The sequence below is a fragment of the Mastomys coucha genome, unplaced genomic scaffold, assembly GCF_008632895.1.
Source record: "Mastomys coucha isolate ucsf_1 unplaced genomic scaffold, UCSF_Mcou_1 pScaffold18, whole genome shotgun sequence".
Lineage (NCBI taxonomy): Eukaryota > Metazoa > Chordata > Mammalia > Rodentia > Muridae > Mastomys > Mastomys coucha.
This window is the reverse complement of record NW_022196900.1, coordinates 70977959-70997949: the sequence shown is the minus strand read 5'-3', so window position 1 is coordinate 70997949 and position 19991 is coordinate 70977959. Positions and strand designations below refer to the sequence as shown.

At 36.4% G+C, this 19991-nt stretch overlaps 1 protein-coding gene across 3 annotated transcripts in view; it reads right to left on the bottom strand.

Annotated features, from left to right (window-relative positions):
• Positions 1-19991, bottom strand: part of Spata6 (spermatogenesis associated 6) — a 91821-nt gene that overhangs the window by 48776 nt on the left and 23054 nt on the right. For 2 of the 3 annotated variants that reach the window (XM_031378210.1, XM_031378209.1), the window contains exons 3-5: positions 19639-19687; positions 5224-5265; positions 4071-4195 (exon numbers count right to left, since the gene is read on the bottom strand). In XM_031378210.1, the coding sequence (XP_031234070.1) occupies positions 4071-4195; positions 5224-5265; positions 19639-19687 (216 nt within the window). Of the gene's footprint in view, positions 1-4070; positions 4212-5223; positions 5266-19638; positions 19688-19991 lie in introns of those variants that run through there. The other variant, XM_031378211.1, reaches the window with a different exon arrangement.

The following is a 19991-nucleotide window of genomic DNA, read 5'->3' as shown; positions in this document are numbered from 1 at the left end:
TATTCTATTTCTATCAACATTTAAGCATCAGTTTAAACATTTTGAGATAAGTGGAGAAAAAGAGATAGTTCAAAGGGACAGTTACAAAGCACCTAAAAAAACATCTGGACGTCCACATTATACATACTCCAAGTGTTAGCCATGTCAGATATCCCTAGATTAGCTTTGCCCCAACACGATAGAAGTCAGACACTGACCAACCCCTCTCCAAACCCTCCAAACCTATAATATATATACATACATATGTATATATTTAATTCCTATAAATTTCATTCCTTATACACAGAAAATATTCATGCTCCCAAAAGGAAAAAAAAAAAGGAAGCAAGAAGTCTTAACCTTTTTTACATCCTTACAAACTCAGTTTAGAATCCAGTGTTGGCGTGTAAAGTGAATCCTCAAATAGGTAAGGTGCTTTGGTTATTGGTCAGTATAGCTCCTAGAATATAGATCTTCACGGTCAGAAGACCTATGAACTAGGGAAATAAGCTATTTATCTATATGACCAGCACCCACTGTACACATGTGTAGTAAGTACTAAGCAGTCACTGTGGACATTCCTGTTCAAAGGAGGTAAAATGAAGATAAGAACCACTGGTGCCTAGTAGTACTGAAATCCAGACAGTGAGGCATAACTATTTCTGGAAATAGTCATGTGCCACTTAATGGTAAAGATCCAGACTGAATAATGTATCATTAGGTAATCTATTATAGTGTATACTTTCAGAAACCTCGTTAGTATTCTTCTTGATTGAATTCATGAATGAATTACTTCTTGCAAAAGACTTCATGGATAAATTCACATTTGGGAGGGTGTGATTTCATTTGTCAATTTGGCTAGGCTCTAGTACCTATGAAGTAATCTGGATGTTGTACAACTAAGTATATGCCATAGGCACCATCGTATGTGTAGTCCAACTCCAGTACAAATGCCAAGAAGTACTATCACCATCAAACCTGTGGCTTCCTACTTTATAATTCTCTGAGTATTGATCATCAAATGTGAGTTTCCAAGAGTTAAGCCAGCATTTTTACCAGCTCTTTGAAGTCTAGCATGTAATAGTATTATTCATATACATAGAGAGGGAACTAATTCACACCATTTGGAGATGACAATTCAGAAATTCAAAGGGCAAATTAAATTAGTAAGATGGAAACTAAGGAATAAGTTGACATGCTATTTTGAAGTAGGCTGGAATATTAGAAGTAGCTAGGATTTCTATTGCTTCCATGAGGTGTAATTCTTCCTTCCTCAGAAAACCTTAGCGTTTGCTGCTGCAATCTCTAACTTGAGATGAAGGCCACTTGCACTGTCAAGTATTAATCTTTATTTGAAGTCAATCATTTATGACTCTTCCTCTCATCATCCAACTCCTTTACAGTAACATTCAGATTACTGCATAGACCTAGCCAAACTGACAAAATGATATCACACCATCCCAAATGTGAGTTTCTCCATGAAGTCTTTTGCAATAAGTAATTCATTCATGAGTTCAATCAAGAAGCATCTGTGAAATACTACTTTGTAAGGTACTGAGTATAATTATAGTTCAAAGATGAGAATGGTGTGGAGCTCCAAAGCTATAGAGGAAATACTCATCACCACTACCACCATGACATTTAAAATAAATGATCATTTTGATGTTAAATCAACCCATCCATGAACCCAAGCTATCTACAGGTCACTGTGCTCTGTCCAAGCTTGCCAAGAAATCCATAAGAGTGCCACAATTTAACTCCAGATAAATGAATCCTTGTCACAGTAGTAGGACTTACAGATGGTAGCTTAGAATGACAAGAATTCTGAAGTAATTGTTGCTTGCCAGGATCATAAACCACTGACTAGAGCACTTATTTTTACTTATATATAAATACAAGCATTGATAAGACTAGATTTATACCTCAATTTTGATGTTCAGTTTACATTTTGTTCAAAGTCTTCTGTGTTCTTCAGTTGTTTATAGAAGCCACCTTGGATTCCCCAACTTTGCTGACTTTCCATGAGAAAGTAAATTCATAGCTATGGCTAGTTTCTCAGGACTTCTTTTCATCTCCCACTGTCTCCTTTGTACATAACTTTTGAAGTGAGACAGGAAAGAGAGAGAGAGAGCTTCTCTCAGCCCTCTGGATCTCCCTGTCAAGCTCCTAAAAGGTGTGGTGTTGACCTTAGTCAGAAGAGCCCTGGGCCCCATACAGCTGTGAGGTTTCTCCATCTGCTACCAAAAGGATCCACCATAGTTAGCTGAGAGCCAAACCATTCACCCTACTTCTCAACACTTGGTACCAAAGCTGCTGCTCTTTGTACCCAGTCTCAGCTGTTAAAGATACAGTTGTCACTGAGCAGAAGGGCATGGGGGCATCCCACCAAAGGAGCCCCAAATTCCTACTATATTACTCAAAACTTGAGCCAGTTTTCAAGCATAAAAATGTCATGATCTTGCTGAACTGGTTAGTCAGCATTCACTGTCCAGTGTTGACTATGATAATTTTGTCCAGCTTCACATTTACTTAATATACACAGAAGACCTGTCAAACTCCTCACACAGCTGTTACCAGAAGTCCTGATCTTTATATATCTTTGCCTCATCTAATCAAACACCTTCCAAATAGATGCAAAAGCAACTTGTTAAGTGATAAAAAGAAAATTCTTGTGAACAGAACATAGTTGACTTTCTATTGCTGTCTTTGTATGACAGCACAACTGAAACTACCTTAAAGAGAACGTAAACTTAAAACATGATTTATTTCCCTTTGTGGGCTTCCACATGACTCTCAAAATACTCTCTGAAGATGGTTATAGCATAAAAGCTGACTAGTGACATATAAAATATCTCAGAGAGAAAGGGTTTACATAGATTGTTACAGAGCCAACTTTTACACTTTCAGTATGCTGAACCTGCTATCTCTTTGAACACAGCTCATCATAAACCCAGGCATAAAGGAAAATATTTAATTTACTGTATTGGCTCATATACCACACACTTAATATTATTTTAAGATTCCACAAATTTAGTTTTAAAACTACTTGCCCAAATAACTGCAAGCTCAACAACTTTTCCTTCTCTCCTTCTGAAACAAAGTGTCATTTCTGAGTTTATCGGAGTATCAGGCAAATTTTCACAAAGATGTTTAAATCAGAGGAGTTACAGGAGAGGATGGGAGGGCCTTGTGCAGCAGCTGTATGGATCTAACAATGTTGATTTGCCACACAATTATTGTCTCTTGGAAAGAAAGATGCTCTTAATGCAGCATTTAAACTTAGGTGTACAATCTATGAACACTTTATAATTTATCTAGTGAAGCTTTATCCAAGCTGGATGTTTCAGTTATTTCTATTTTTTTATCACTGTTAACACTGTAAGAAAATTACTCAATCTGGGGAGTGGCTCATTGGTCAGCTGATGTTTAACCCTGAGAAGACCCTGGGTCCTTTCTCTACCACCAGGGGTGAAAACAATGAAAGAAGGCTCTTGGTATCCCAGTAAGAATATATTTGAGACATACATATGTAAAGATAAAATGCTAGAAAATTTTTGGTCTTTATTAAATAATTTTTTTTGCAGCTTATATGTACATAGCAAGCATACAAAAGAGCTCAATTTGTAAATAATATTCATTAATATTTTCCAATAAGTCATCCTTGTCCCAAAACTCATTTTTTTCAATGTTTTCCCTAAACGTTAAGACTGGATAGTGTTCAACTGTATGTTGAACCTTCCCTAAACAGAAACAGAGAAAAAGTGACAGAGAGACATGGAAAACAGGTGGGGTGGAAGGGTAGGGAGGGGAGTATAGACAATGCAGAGGAGAAAAGGAGAAGTAGTGTGTTACTCTTGATGATGAATACCAGCCAATATGAGCTGTGTAAGTTTTGATGATAAATGTCTTAAATTTCATTAAATTAGTTTCATTGCATTAAGGATGCTTAAAATAAGAGGATTATATAAAAACAAGTTTGAAACCAAGTTATTTGAGTTAGTTTTACACATACAAGGTACAGAGGCCTGTATTCTAGTTTTTACCCATGAGCCTGCATTAAGAGCTGACTTAAAAAAACTGGCATTACTTACTCTTAGGCCAGAAATCCTCCTCATGGTAACCTGGCGGTTTGAATCATGGTGCCCAGAAATTTGGTTTGGACCCGGGAACATGAAATCTCGTGTATTTTCATCATAGGTAGACAGTGTTTCTCCCACTATAAGAAAGATATCCTATGATTCAAATTATAACAAAACACTCTATTTAGAAAAAAAATCATCAAGTATAATGCATATATAATGCCTGATGCCTTATTGTATGCCTGCTTGAAGTCAATGTTTATCTTCTATAAAAGAAAATTTAAAATAAGAATGCATTAAATACTTTAATACCATTTTTATTTTACAGAAATACACTATACATTACTAATTATCTGCCTCACACGTTTGGAACATAGGCATATTCATGTGTACTCAGCAAGAACCTAGAAACTCTTAGAAAAGAGAGTTCTTTAAAAATATAAAGTTGCAAAAAATATATATAAAGTTGCATTAAATTTATACATCCAAAGCTGATTACCATCTTTAGCATCTTCCCTGTCTGCTGTCTCTTCTGTCTGCTGTCATGGAGTATAAAATTGGACATTAAAATAATTGAGACATTTTGTAGACTTTGTATGTCTGTAATACTAAAAATTCTGGGATTATTTATATTTAATAAAAATTATGCATCTGCTCCATAAAGTAATGATTTAACTAAGGTTTTTGATAATCCTAGAAAGCAGTATCAGCAATAAAACTAGTCTTTAAATTTTAATAGATAACATCTCTCTTCAGTAACCAGTATTCACCTTGGGCTACCACTGTCTTCATTCTCAATAATAGTCAACACACAAAAACAAAAACAAAACCCCTGTTTAATTAACAAAAATATGTAATTTTATTTTTAGAATCACAAATATTGAAAAGTCAATTTACATTACTGTCACAAAATATTCTAAAATTATAAAGATGTTATCTTCTACTTTCAATTATTTGAACCCATTTAATTTCAGAGCAATGTAATCAATTGGCATTTATATCAACCTCTCTGTATATACTCTTTTGTGATATACATAGTGAATCAAGTATATAAAAATAAGCATTGCTGTTAATTTGGTAAGAAGAGGGGAGCAGAGATATTTAGAAGCATTTCACAGGGATGAGTTGCCATTAAGAGTCATCTTATCAATAAGTAATACAATACCTGGTGGAACTAGCTGTATCAACTCAAACACTGCTGTATCATCTGAAAGTTAGAAGAAAAAATTCCTTAAGTTGAAAAGTCAGTAAGAATAAGTTGCTTTAAGCTGCTTCATTACAAAGACACAATTGCTTCCTTCCTTTCTTTAGCTTCTGCTATTGTCCATGAATGGAAGTCTCATTTCAAGCTACCATCACATATTCCATCTACAAAGAAATATCAAATTCTCCATTTATGTCATAACTTGAGGCTACAATGAGAAAAATAGCTATGGTCCTGTATCTTTAATTTTTTTAATCTATTCTTAATGATGGTTCTTAAATGTTTTAACCTCCATTTTAGCCCGCCACCCACCAGAAGTAGAAGGAAAGAAAGGATACGGGGGAAGTAGACCTGTTTAAAAAAGTTCTTTGGAACAACTCTCATCTATGTTGTCTAGAAATCCACAATTCAGTTTACAGGTTAATATTGACAGCTCAACCTACTTGCAAACACTTCACAGATATACCAACAATCTAGTTCAATAGAGTTGGGATAACAAACAAGAATCAGCAGCAGTGGCACTACCTAGCAGACAGCCAGGCCTCAGCCTTGACAAGAGTCAGTAGAAGGGACCCAGAAGGGCACCAAGAGAAGTTCTCAGCTGTGTCTCTCTCTAGAGAAACAAAGGTCAACAAAGATGTGAGACCCACCAGTGTTGCACAGCCAAGCTCCACCTCCATCACTGTCCACTGAGTCCTTTTTATATTCTCTCCAAACATCACATCTTCCACAGGTCTTGCCTTAGCTGACATCACTCTGCCAATCAGCCCAAGTCCACAAAACTGACAAGAAACTATAACACACCACCAAAAGTTTTTTGGTGTGCTTCTCTCTATGGAGGCCCAACAAATATAGCTCATAATACAATATAAGGCAGACTAATACATGTATGTTGTTAGCAAAGAATCCTTTATCACATGTCCTTTTATGTGTTTGCTTTAGAAGAACATCTATTTTCTTGTGTCTACTTTAGCTAAATGTTCCTTCACAAGTCTATTACCTGTGTCTACTTCAGGAAAACACTCCTTCACATGTTTGCCCCAACAAAACACCTTCCAACACAACTGACATTCCAAAGAACCCTTAAGTTTTCATTTCATGGTCCCTTTTCTTATATCCTGCTTCATTTGCCAAAATATCCCCAGCAAGATGAATGCAGTGTGTACAAACATTTGCTGCCATGTCTGAGAACCTGAGTTTGATTCTCTGGATCCAAATAATGGAAGCAGGGAACCAACTGCCCAGCATATACCTCTGACCTCCACATGGGCCCTAACGTAGGAACAGGTAAGTAAATACTAAAAATTAAAAGCCAAAATCATTACTACATAAACATGCTTATCTTTTAGTAGACTGTACATGTTTATATAAATGTTATATCTATTTCTTGATCTGAGTTAATGATATACATAATGATAATATACATAATGACAGTTATATATATTATAAAACATGTTTAACTTTTACTATATTTGAAATATTTTGTGATAACATTACAAAAGTAAGAAAAACATAAGTGAATCATCTCTGTCCTCTGAGAACTCATTAAAGGGCATAGCTGCTTCTATTCTTTAACTTCTACTGTATTCCATGAGTGCAGTCTCATTCCACCTTCCATACATATATTCCACCTATGAAAAAACTCTAAATTCTCCACTTAAGTTGCAGCTGTGAGCTACAATGAGAAAGGCAGGTCTAAGTCTCCTTCTTATACCTTTCCTGTTTATTTACCTCATCGATTTGAGGCAGGGCTTCACTATATACCCTGGGCTGGCCTAGAACTCGTCATCTTTCTGTCTTAGTCCCTTAGTAATAAGCTGTAATAAGTAAGCCCTCAATTAAATGCTTTCTTTTATAAGTTGCCTTGGTCATGGTATTTCTTCACAGAGGTAGAAAAGTAACTAAGACAAAAACCTAAAAGTAAAGGAAAAACTAAAATATAGACAAATTTGAAATAACTGAAACCCAGTCTGAACTGAGATAATTCAAGCAATTATTTCTATATTTTTATAGTATTTGGTATCTAAGCAAAATCAATTAGGAATATGAAAAATAGATAATTGAAATTACAGATGCACTATCATAATCAATAAGATATGGCTTTTTCTTAAGAGTCTTAAATTCCACAAGGAAAATAAACATAAATGAAATCAAAACATCAATATGTAATTATAACCCGCAAGTACAATGAAAGCCCTGGAGAGTGTCATGAGATACTGTAATTAAAATACCTAAGCCAGTTATAGTGACAATGAAAGCTCTAAGTGGTCTTCAGTGCCCATCTATAGCCAGAGTTAAGTGACGTTAACTGGGGCTTGGGGAGCAAGGGGCATAGAGTTTCTCAAATTAGAAGGAACAGGACAGACAAATGCTCAAAATACAGCCAAGCAAAGCAGTCTAGAAGACTGGGTAACCCAAGGACAAGGCTCCTGCTAAAATCAACTGGAAAAGTTAGACAACAACAACAACAAAAAAAAAAATGCTAGCCCTAAACACTACAATGTGTAAAACAGAAACTTGGTATAAAAATGAACTCCAGAGAGATGAGCTAGGCCTTAGGAGCTATTATTTTGCTTGATTGTTTGGTTGGTGGTTGTTTTCTTTCTGGTATCTTACAATTCTGACAGGCAGCTAAGAGGCAAGTAATTAATTAATGACTTTTGGTACACTCACAATATGAACCTTAAATACCTAACCAAATTTGGAAAGTGAAATGCCCCATCAGAAAACATGGCTTTGGGGAGTCAGGAAGGGGAGTTTAGGAAATCAAATCAGTGCCCTGGTAACCTGACTGATGAACAGGCTTGGTTCATAGGAGATTAAATCTGTGGTGGTTTGAAGGAGACTTCCCATATTTGAGGATTAGGAAGTGTGGCCTTATTGGAACAGATACATGACTGAATGTGGGCTTCAAGGTTTCAAAAGTTCATGCCATTAGAGTTGTCCCTCTCTCTCTGATTCTTGATTGGTGTGTCTCAACATGTGAGCTCGCAGCTACTGCTCCAGTGATAACCTGTCTGCCTGCAGTCACCCCCCTTCCATGATGCTCAAGGACTCACACTCTGAAGCTGTAATAAGTAAGCCCTCAATTAAATGCTTTCTTTTATAAGTTGCCTTGTCATGGTATTTCTTCACAGAGGTAGAAAAGTAACTAAGACAAAACCTAAAAGTAAAGGAAAAACTAAAATATAGACAAATTTGGAATATCTCAAACCCAGTCTGAACTGAGATAATTCAAGCAATTATTTCTATATTTTTATAGTATTTGGTATCTAAGCAAAATCAGTAGGAATATGAAAAATAGATAATTGAAATTAAAAATTAAGAAAAGAAAATAGAAGACCTAGAAATTAAATCTTCTATATACTCAGAATGTGCCATTTAGGCTACTTATAACAGGAATTTAATGACATCAATTAAGACACAGGTTTAAAATGTGCTATAGGACTTACAATCTGGGATGTAAGGTATTTGGAAGGATTTATTCCAACCTAAGACTCAGAGAGGAGCAACCCTTCTATTATACCTGAGTATGATGATGTCATAGGAAGACAAAGCAAGTGAATGAGGGGAATCACAACAGAGCAGAAATGCATAGCAGAGGATTCCATGGCAGCTTCAAAGGGAGGAGTTTTGAGTTTTTTCTTGGGATCTTCACTGTGAATGTTCAAGAAAAGTTCTCTGTAACTTCCAGGGGAAAGAAACCATTTGGAAGTATGCCAGAGCATTCTATTCTTTGTAACAACCCTTTCTCTCTGGAAAAAAATTGCTTTTCCTCAGGCTCTATATTCCAGACTCTTTAAAAAGAGCCTAATCAACATGGTACAAGGGAAGTCCCAATTCTAGCCAACTCAAGGCTTCTACCAAGAACAGGTGGAATACTCCAGTACACCACCTCTTTTGTACACAGGAAAAAGGAGATACCCAGCTATCCAACCATGCTATCCTAGAGAGAGATAGGGTCTGGAAGCACCAGCAGAGACATGGGCTCATCAAAGAGAAGCTACACTCATAGAAGAGGCCTTTTCCTCAGACTTTACCAACTGCCACAGTTCTTTCCTTAGTATCCCATGACTGGCTTTCAACAAGATGCATGACAAACTAAACAGGAAAGAACAAGGGCACAGTGTGGCGATCTCAGTCATACAAATGGAGACATTGGAGTGATACAATCAAGAATTTTTAGAATTTGAGCTGGGGCTATAGGATAGAGTAAAAAACTTGCCAAGTCAATTTCCATTACCAAAAGAATCTCCACAATTTTTAAAAAAATATAAAATTCAAAGAAATTTAGTACAAAAAATAAGCAGTATGTAAAAATAGAAAGAATATATAGAGGTATGTATGTGTATGTATATATGCATGTATGTATGTATGTACATATATGCTGAGATGGAAATTCTGAGAAAGGAACAAACAGAAATGCTATAGATCAAAAGTACTACAACTGAAATGAAGAATGTCTATTTTGGATTATTGGCATGTGGCACATGGCTAGAAAAAAATCTCAAAGGTTTCAGGATATGACAATAACAACTTTCAAATCATCAAAGAGAACAAGACAAAGCAAAGGACAATATCTAAGAATTATATGAGCAGGGGGGTATGGAATAAGGGGTTTTTGGAAGGAAATCCAGGAAAGGGGATAACATTTGAAATGTAAATAAAGAAAATATCTAATAAAAAAAGAAAAGAAACAAGAAAAAAAAAAGAATTGTGGGACAACTATAACGGATGTAATGTATAATAGTAGGAATAGCAGAAGAGGAAATAGAAGAGACCCTGATCCTTACAAGGATGGATGGGCAGGGCCAGGATGGATTACTAGAGTCACTGGCACTTTAGTGAGGCAAATAAAAACACAAAGACCATTTTGCAGAAGACAGCTGCTAGAGAATAAGCAAAAGGAGGCAGTGAGAATATTACAAGTCCCCAAATTTCATGAATGATATTAATATAAATGTCCAAAAAGCTCAATGAAATAGAAGGAGAAGTCTTTGAAGCAGCATGAGAAAAGCAACTAAGCATTCTAAAAGCATCTTTTAAATATCCTTGCAGCAGAGAGAGGGCCAGATGACCAGATACTAATACTTACAAAATGCTGAAAGAAATGCTCACTTAAGAATGCTATATCCAGCGGGGCAGTGGTGACGCACGCCTTTAATTCCTGCACTTGGGAGGCAAAGGCAGGCGGATTTCTGAATTCCAGGCCAGCCTGGTCTACAGAGTAAGTTCCAGGACAGCCAGGGCTACACAGAAAAACCCTGTCTCAGAAAAAAAAAGAAAAAGAAAAAGAAAGAGAAAAAGAAAAAGAAATAATTCCATATCCAGTTTTTTAAAAATGTCTTTCAAACTATTAGAGAAATTAACATATCACAGGCATACACAGTCCTGACTGTAAAAAGAGATCTGTAGGGAGGAAGGGAGCACCCTGAACTGAGCGATATGAAGATGGGAAAGGATGGGAGTGAGAGTCACTGATATACATTGTGTACAAGTGTGAAACTATCAAAGAATACATTAAGAAAAATGTCCCCAGACAAACAAAAGTTAAGAAATTTTGTTACCATTAAACATTCCATGAGAGGAACATTCACACACATTTATGCTAACCTCAAACAAAATACTTTAAATAAAAAAATTTAAGACAAAGCAGGACATACATGAATTAAAGGTTCACAACAAGGATAAGGAAGTTATTTATTAACATTTATACACCCAATGGCAGAAAAACATTAGTAGAAGATGGAAATAAGCATACAACAAAATAATTGAAGACTAAATAATCTACTCAATAGTTCGTAAAACAATGAGACTAAAGACAAAAATTCTTAGAACTAAGCTGCAATAAACTTGAGATTTAACAGACATATATAAAACACTCTACAGGCTATGTGTGGTGGCTCACTCTTAATCTCTCAGCACTCAGAGGGCTGAGTTGGAAAGTTATAAGTTCAATACCAGGTTGGGTTCCAAACTAGCCTGGTTTATAGAGTAGATGGAGCCTTGTCTCAACAAAAATGATAAAAAGCAAAAGAAAAAAAGCAAGCTATCAAACAGCCATGTAAGACTACAACAATGCACATGTTCTTCTCAAGGGCACACAGGACATTTTTCTGGATAGATCATATATACTAGGGTACAAATTAAGCCTCAGTAAATTTAGAAGGGCAGATGCAGTTACCAAAAGTTAAACTAGAGAAGTCCATCCTTGGACAATCAATCAGTTAAACAAGAAATCTTAAAGGAAGTTAGAAAATTCATTGAGATGAATGAAAAAATACAGAATATCAAAATTTATGAAACTCAGAGAAAATACTATGGTAGAAATTTCTAACTTATGAATATGTAAATTAAAAATTAAAAGTGATCTCAAATGAATAGCATTACACCTTAAGAAACCATAAAATAAGGAATAATTTAAACTCAAACCTAGAGCAAAAATAAAGTTAAATATTAGAACAAATAACAGAAAAATAATAGAGACATGAAAAGAACCAAAAGTTGTTTTTCTAAATATCAACAGTTTTCAGGCATTTTCATATATGTTAATAAGGGTTGAGCTTTGTACAAGGACATAAGAATGGATCAATTTGCATTCTTCTGCATGCTAACCGCCAGTTGAACCAGCACCATTTGTTGAAAATGCTGTTTTTTTTTCCACTGGATGGTTTTAGCTCCTTTATCAAAGATCAAGTGACCATAGCTATGTGCGTTCATTTCTGGGTCTTCAATTCTATTGAACTACCTCCCTGCCACTGTACCAATACCATGCAGTTTTTATCACTATTGCTCTGTAATACAGCATGAGGTCAGGGATGGTGATTCCACCAGAAGTCCTTTTATTGCTGAGATAGTTTTTGCTATCCTGGGTTTTTTGTTATTCCATATGAATTTGAGAATTGCTCTTTCTAACTCTATGAAGAATTGAGTTGGAATTTTGATGGGGATTGCATTGAATCTATAGTTGCTTTCTGCAAGATGGCCATTTTTACTATATTAATCCTGCCAATCCATGAGCATGGGAGATCTTTCCATCTTCTGAGGTCTTCTTGTATTTCTTTCTTCAGAGACTTGAAGTTCTTGTCATACAGATCTTTCACTTGTTTGGTTAGAGTCACACCAAGATACTTTATATTGTTTGTGACTATTTTGAAGAGTGTCATTTCCCTAATTTCTTTCTCAGCCTGTTTATCCTTTGAGTAGAGGAAGGTTACTAATGTGTTTGAGTTAGTTTTATATCTGGCCACTTAGCTGAAGTTGTATATCAGCTATAGATGTTCTCAGGTGGAGTTTTTGGGGTCACTTAAGTATACTACCATATCATCTGCAAATAGTGATACTTTGAGTATGATAAATTAGGGAGTTAGAGAAATGCATGGTAGTGATTGTCATACTAAATTATAAATGCATGAATATCACTAAACTATACACTTGAAATGATTCAAGTGGCAAATTTTATGTTCTGTACATTTTACTACAATTAAAAATACTTTGGGGAGAAAGGTATTAAATTATTAAAGGAAAGCTTTATATAGAACTGATCAGCTGGAGGCCCAAAAGCAAGTTAATGTAAACATATCTCCTAGAACTTGCAAGACAATTAGTCTCATTTTACCACATCCCTTTATTGTATAACTAAGAACTATATCCCTACTTCCTCTCTAAAAATTCTCATTTACACATGTATTGGTAGTGTGAGTTATAAATTAAATGTACTACAATACTGGAGAAACTCTAGTCACATGTAGCAAATCAAAAACCTGTAGTAACTACATTGAGCAGAAGAGTTGAAATTTTTTAGAATGTACTTGTGGACTTCAAATATAGTGAACTTAAAAATAATTTAAGCCTGAGTCCCACAAGCCTCCTGGAATAATGTGGGACACTCCCATTCACAGACTCTAAAGGATTTATTCTCAGCCCTTAAATCCTGACCTAAAATCACTTTCAAATTCCCAGACACCAGATAAGTGTTAGTTCCCATAAACTGCGAGGGATCAGCTCTAATGAGCATGCTACTTTTCTCAAAAAGCAACAGAACTCAGTTCCAGTAATCAACTGAAATATAAGTATAAATCATGCCTTCTGTTTATCAAATGTTGGAGGGACAGACACTGAAACAGACCATCTATTTTAAATTCTCAAACACAAAATATTCTCCTGAAGGATCATGTTATACAAACAGGTCACCAAGATAGTTCCAGGACTTATAAAGTAGTGAAAAAGAGAAATGCTGTATTTGTATTGTATTTACTACTTAGGTACCAAACATCTAGTGTGTTTTGAACATAGTTATATTCACTAGAGTCACAGAGTGAATAAAAGAGAAAAAAATACTGTTATTCTATTTAAAAAGAAAAACCTATTCATTAGTGCTAGAGGTAAACAGTCCATGTTTCTTGTTTCTACAGTAGTGTCCTTTTTACATTTTTTTTTTTGCTTTGGCATTAATATCAACAAATTTGTGTTAGCTTTCCTTTACTACAACAAAATAACTGAGGCAATTAAATACAAAGATATAAAGAGAAAGGCTTTATTTGAGTTCCTAATTCTGGAGTTTCTAGCCCAAGGTCAACAATTTCATTAGCTTGGACATCTGGAAAAGAAGTGAATCATGGCAGAACAAAAACAATGGCCTCAGGTCCTGAGAAGCAGAAGAACACGGAAAGAGACCAAGTTCCTACAATTCCTTTCAAGGCCTTACCACTAATGACCTAAGGACTTCCTGTAGGACCCTCCTTTTAAACATTGCATGCCTGTCAATAGTGCTACTACACTGGAAATCAAGCCTTTAACAGGGACATGGGGAGGCACTTGGTGTATGATATTAAGGATGCAAACTATTTCCATAACCTTTCTCTCTTGAGATATTCTAGTGTAGAAGAATCTGCCTCAAAGGTGTCCTAGTTAGGGTTGTGATAAAACACCATGATCTAAGCAGTTTGGGGAGGAAAATGTTTATGTGGCTTACACTTCAATGCCACACTGTTCATCATCAAAGGAAATCAGCATGAGAACTCAAACACAGCAGAAACCCAGGGGCAGGAGCTGATGCAGATAGATTGGTGCTGGTTACTGGCTTGCCCATCCTGCTTTCTTGCTTGCTAGGCCTGCTTTCTCATAAAACCTAGGACCACCAGCACAGGAATGGCATCTCCCTCAATGGGCTGGGCCTTCCCTCATCAGTCACTAATTAAGAAAATGCCCTACAGGCTTGGCTACTGACTTTGAGGTTCCCACCTCTGAAGTGACCCTAGCTTGTGTTAACATCAACCCACAGAGCAAAAAAACCCAAGGTCACAGAGCAAAGACTTCAGTACTGACAAATGTTGGGAGCCCCTTCTATAGGCTGAGAAAGAAGACCTGTATGATTCTGATGACAAATTCGAGCTGTGATCAGAAACTAGTGAGGAAGCAATTTTCATGCAGTACAATTGTCATATTCATGTGGCTATGTCTGTGTATCTGTGTGCTTGTGCTTGTATGCCCTCGTGTGTGTGTGTGTGTGTGTGTGTGTATGTGTGTGTGTGAAATGAATGTGTACATTTCAGAAAGAAAAGATGGAAGAGTAGACAGTTATGAAAGAATTTAAAAACAAGTTGATGCCTACATTACTGTCAAACTAACATTGATTCACAGTGTATGCAAAAACAAAAAACAAAAAAACAAAACAAACAAACAAAAACCCACAGAAATAGTCAAAATAAGTCAAAAGATTTACACAGTCTGGCTTCAAAGTTTCTGTAAGGCTAAAGAGAGTGAGACAGTAATACTCACTTAAGGATAAATATGTAGATGAATGGTACAGCCCAGAGAGTTCAAAGAAACCTTCACATCCACAATCAACTGGCTTTTAAGTAAAAGGTACAAAAATCAATTTGATGCAGGACAGGCTAATCTTATAACCAGTGGGGCATCTGGATAATCAACCATAGAAAGAAAAGGCGAGAGGGTATACTCTGACTTCATCACACCATATCTCAAAACTCAGAATGTATCATAGCTCTAAAAGTGACAACTTAAAGCTATAAAATTTCAAAAGGATGGGGAAAAGTTTTGTGTGGTGCTGGGTTGACCAAAATTTCATAGACACAATACCAAAAGCATAAAAAAGAAAAGAGAAAACTGACACAATAGGTTTACTACATTCCTCAAAAGACATAATTATGCCAGGTGGTAGTGGCACACGCCCTTAATCCCAGCACTTGGGAGGCAGAGGCAGGCAGATTTCTGAGTTCGAGGCCAGCCTGGTCTACAGAGTGAGTTCCAGGACAGCCAGAGCTACACAGAGAAACCCTGTCTCGAAAAACCAAAAAAAAAAAAAAAAAAAAAAAAAAAAAAAAAAGACATAATGGCAATGAAAAAAATCACGGACTTTCTAGATTAAAGGTTGTTCACTTTATATAGGGAATAGTTGGATATTTGGAATTTGGAATATTAAAAATTAAAACCCATATAATTTAATTTGAAAGCAAACAATTCAAAAACAGGAAAAATATTTGAATAAGTATTTTATAAAAAAATATGAATGGCTAATGAGCATATAAAATGATGTTCACAATCATTAGTATTTAAGCACGAATCTGGAGCACAATTGGATATGTCTATATGCCCTATGTCACAAAACGCTAGCAATATTCAATCTTGCGAACAATATGGAAAAATAAACCTTCAGGAGCCTGAGAGTGTGTAAGCTGGTATGATAAATGTTAAGAACATGTCGACTATATATTCAAATTTTAAACATATACTTAGGCTACAACTGAACAGATACTTATAGATTTATTACTTATTTACAATAGCCAGTCTAAATATTCATTATAACAGAATATTGGTTGGCAAAAAATAAATAAATATCTTGTATGTGGAAAAATATGAATGCACCTCAAAAACATTATTGTAAGTTAAGAGGCTAGAAGAAAAAGAAAGAAAAAAAGAGAACACCAATCTATAGAGAAATAGACAGGTAGTTACTGGGAAGTGGGGGCAGACATGGGAGTTGACTGTAAATATACTTCAGGAATTGTTTGAGGGTGACAGAAATATACTAAATATGATAGTGGTGATGTCTCACATTTGCATATACTCTGAAAATTGCTGAACTGCAGTTACAAGGGATTAATTTTATGATATGTGAGTTTTGCTGAAGCTATTTAACAAGAAAGAACAAAAGACATTGCCCTGCCTCTTCTATAGGGACCATATCTCAAAATGGCTGAACCACTGATAAGAAAAAATTACAGGAGTCTCAGGTAAAGACTGTTTCTAGGTATCAGAGGAGTGTGTGTGCTTCTCCTGCTCTTTCTTTTTGCTTTTATTCTGTTTGTTATTGTTGCTGCTGCTGATGGTGGTGGTTGGTTTTTTTTTGTTTTGGTTTGGTTTGGTTTGATTTTGCAGGGGAAGTACCTACTTATATACTTAGAGTTGGATGAGTGGAAAGGTGGGGAAGAGCTGGAAGAAGGTAGAAGGGAAACTATGATCATAATATACTGTATAGAAAAAAATATTTTCAGTTAAAAAAATAAAAAGAAAGAAAAATTACAGGTTCTAGAGAGATGGTTCACCAGGCAAGGAACTTTTCACACAAGCTAAAGACCAGTTAACCCAGAACCGAGGATAATACCTGTGGGAATGGTGGTGTCCACCTATAATTCCAGCATGCAAGAGGCAGAGACATAAGATTCCCAGAGCAAGCTGGCTAGCAGATCAGTTTAAAGAGAAAGCTACAGGTTCAATATAGTGAGGGACCCTGTCTCAAAGTATAAGGTGGAGAGTGGTCCAAGAGGACACCAGATACCTACTTTTAGCCTACATTCATTCATTCATTCATTCATTCTCTCTCTGTCTCTCTCTAGTTAGTAAAGGGAAAAGAATGACTTACTATAACAATAACTATTTGCTAACCCCTAGTGAAAAAGATGGTTCTCAGTGGATGCTAAAAAGCTAGTAGATCAAAAGCTGATCAGAGAGTTATAATTGATGATTATAATGATCAGGATGATGTTGCCTAGACCCAAAATGACCAGTCTCTACATTGCTAAGAACAAGATATCCATGTCACCTGGCATGATACAATAAGTACAAATACTATCAAAAACTATAAAAACTATCAAGGACTCTTGCCAAATAACAAAACCAAGTGAAATAAGTCTGAATCTAAACTCCTCCAGTTCTAATTAGCAGCTTATATAAAAAGAGCAATAAACAAGCCAAACAGAACTTTGGTAAGGACACAATTAGCTAATATAAGAGACAGGACATTCTGAAGGATCTAGTTTTCTCATTCCCAGCATTAAAAACAAACAGAAAAATATGGAACATCATTATAGATAAAAAGAAACTAAAGAAATAAATAGCCACATAATGTTAGCATGAAAGCCTGAGAAGAGCCTCATTTTAAGAAACTAATTTAAAAAAGACATTTGGGGGACAGATGAGGAAATGAGATCAATGACTAAACAAATAAATGGCTTTATTGAGGAGCATAGTAGCTATTCTTTTATAGAGCCGGAATCTGTTATGCACCTGTAGTACAATAACACAATATATAAAATATGCATTTAGACTGCCCAATTATACTGCAAGTGGCCAGCAAGAACATGGGATATGATTAATGAAACCTCAAAACTTACTGGCTCCAGGTGACAGGTACCCAGGCAGGCATCTCTCCACTGAGAATTCACTCCACTCAGTGGATTTTTCATTTTCCATATTAAATCATTAGAGAACAAAGAAGACTGTACAGCAAGAAGGAAGACCAAAAGAAAAGAGTTTGTGCATGAAGATTGCTGTGAAAGTCATCTGAGGAACAGCACACAAAGCCAAACTCTATGCCTTAAGAACAGAGCAAAGTGAAGTACATAGATATGAACAATAGAATACCATCGCCTGACAGCACAGGAGAGGGTAACTCTGGAAGGGGTGTTAGAAAGCAGAATACCACTTTATAAGTAGAGATTACAAAAAAAAAGCTAGTAATCTGAACCCTAAAATTTCTAACCAAATAGTGGAGGAAAACATTCATTTTCTCTCAATGGAAAAATTTGTAAACGAAAGAAATGGTCATCCTCAATGCTTCTAATATATGGCTTCCCAAGTAGTGAACAAGATGCTCAGGAAATATTAAATGCATAGGCCTATAGGCAACAATCACCACTGAGCTTGTCGAGCACACTGGAGAATATAATGTCAGGTCCTAGAACACAAATGAAGTAACAGGATACTGGCCCCTAGTGCAAAGCATTCTCTAAATAAGTCACTAAACCACAATCCCCATGGAAACAAGCAGGCGGGCTTGTTTCCCCTCTACCCCCTGCTCTTAAACCCTAAGATTTAAGCTTGGTGCCAATTTCCATGTTTCTAAGTTGCTAGAGCACCCATGGGGTGGGGAGTGAAGGGGAACATTAGGAGACATAGGAGCACTGCCCAACACCAGCACTGCTGGACTTTTGAAATGCAAACATCAGTCTGTAATTTCAGACATCTCTACTTTTTTTTCCATTTTTTAAATTTTTATTTTATTTTTAACTTTACTCACTTTAATCCTGCTCACTGCCCCATCATGGCCATCCCCTCCCCCAATCCTTCTCCATACCCCTCCCCTACTCCTCTGAGCAAGTGCCCCCCTCCTGCAACCCCCCCCCATCCTCCTAGCCTTTCTACTTTTTTTTTCCCCGTTTTTCGAGACAGGGTTTCTCTGTGTAGCCCTGGCTGTCCTGGAACTCACTCTGTAGACCAGGCTGGCCTTGAACTCAGAAATTCGCCTGCCTCTGCCTCCCAAGTGCTGGGATTAAAGGCGTGTGCCACCACTGCCCAGCACCTTTCTACTTTTAAGCATAAACATCAACCTTCCTTCTCACAACCAGGGCCTGAATGGGCCTCGCCCAAGTATATATTGCTGTCAGTGTAGCTTTTTCCAGCTGAGCCCTGTACAGAACATACTGTCAACCCAAGCCTTGAAGAATAATTGATACCTACTGAGGTAAAGGCAGATTTTTCCAGCTAGGCTACCTTGAGCTTCTGGGAGTCTGCTGACATTCCTGACTCACACTGAACAGTTTTGTTTGTAGGGCAAAGTTCCACCTATCATGACTCTCCATCAGAACACTCCAAGCCACCTTGACCAAAAAATATCTAAGTAATTCTTTATCTGCGATAGACCGAAACAGAAAGAAGAAAGGGTTTCTGTTCATCCACAGCAAAAAGATAAATGCTTTACCGTTTTATGAGGACTTCGAAATTCTAAAAATTATGAAAATGTCTCCGACATTTTTTAAATCCTACTTTTAAACTTTTATTTAACCCCAAATCAAGTTATAATAAGGATGATATTTCTAAGATGTTTTCAGTAGTAATTAAAAATTAAAAACTCACACTCAAGCTGTGCAACCACATCTCCAGGGTCTACTGCTTCTGGGAACACCTGTGGAGAGGGTGAGAGAGCAGGTGAGGGCGCAGCAGGGACAGTGTGGGAAGAGGAAGCCAGAGCAAGGCAAGTAAGACTGTTTTCCCACTCACTTCCCAACATGTCTTTCCTTACCCAACCAAATAAAAATCTTGGGTTTGTTTGAGGGGTTGGTTTGGTTTGGTTTGGTTTGGTTTGGTTTGGTTTGGTTTGATTTGGTTTGGTTTTGCAGAGAAAGATTCATTATGTAGCCCAAGGTTGGTCTTGAACTCTCAATCTCTCTGTCAAAGCCCCTCAAATCCTGGGGTTGCAGGAATAAATC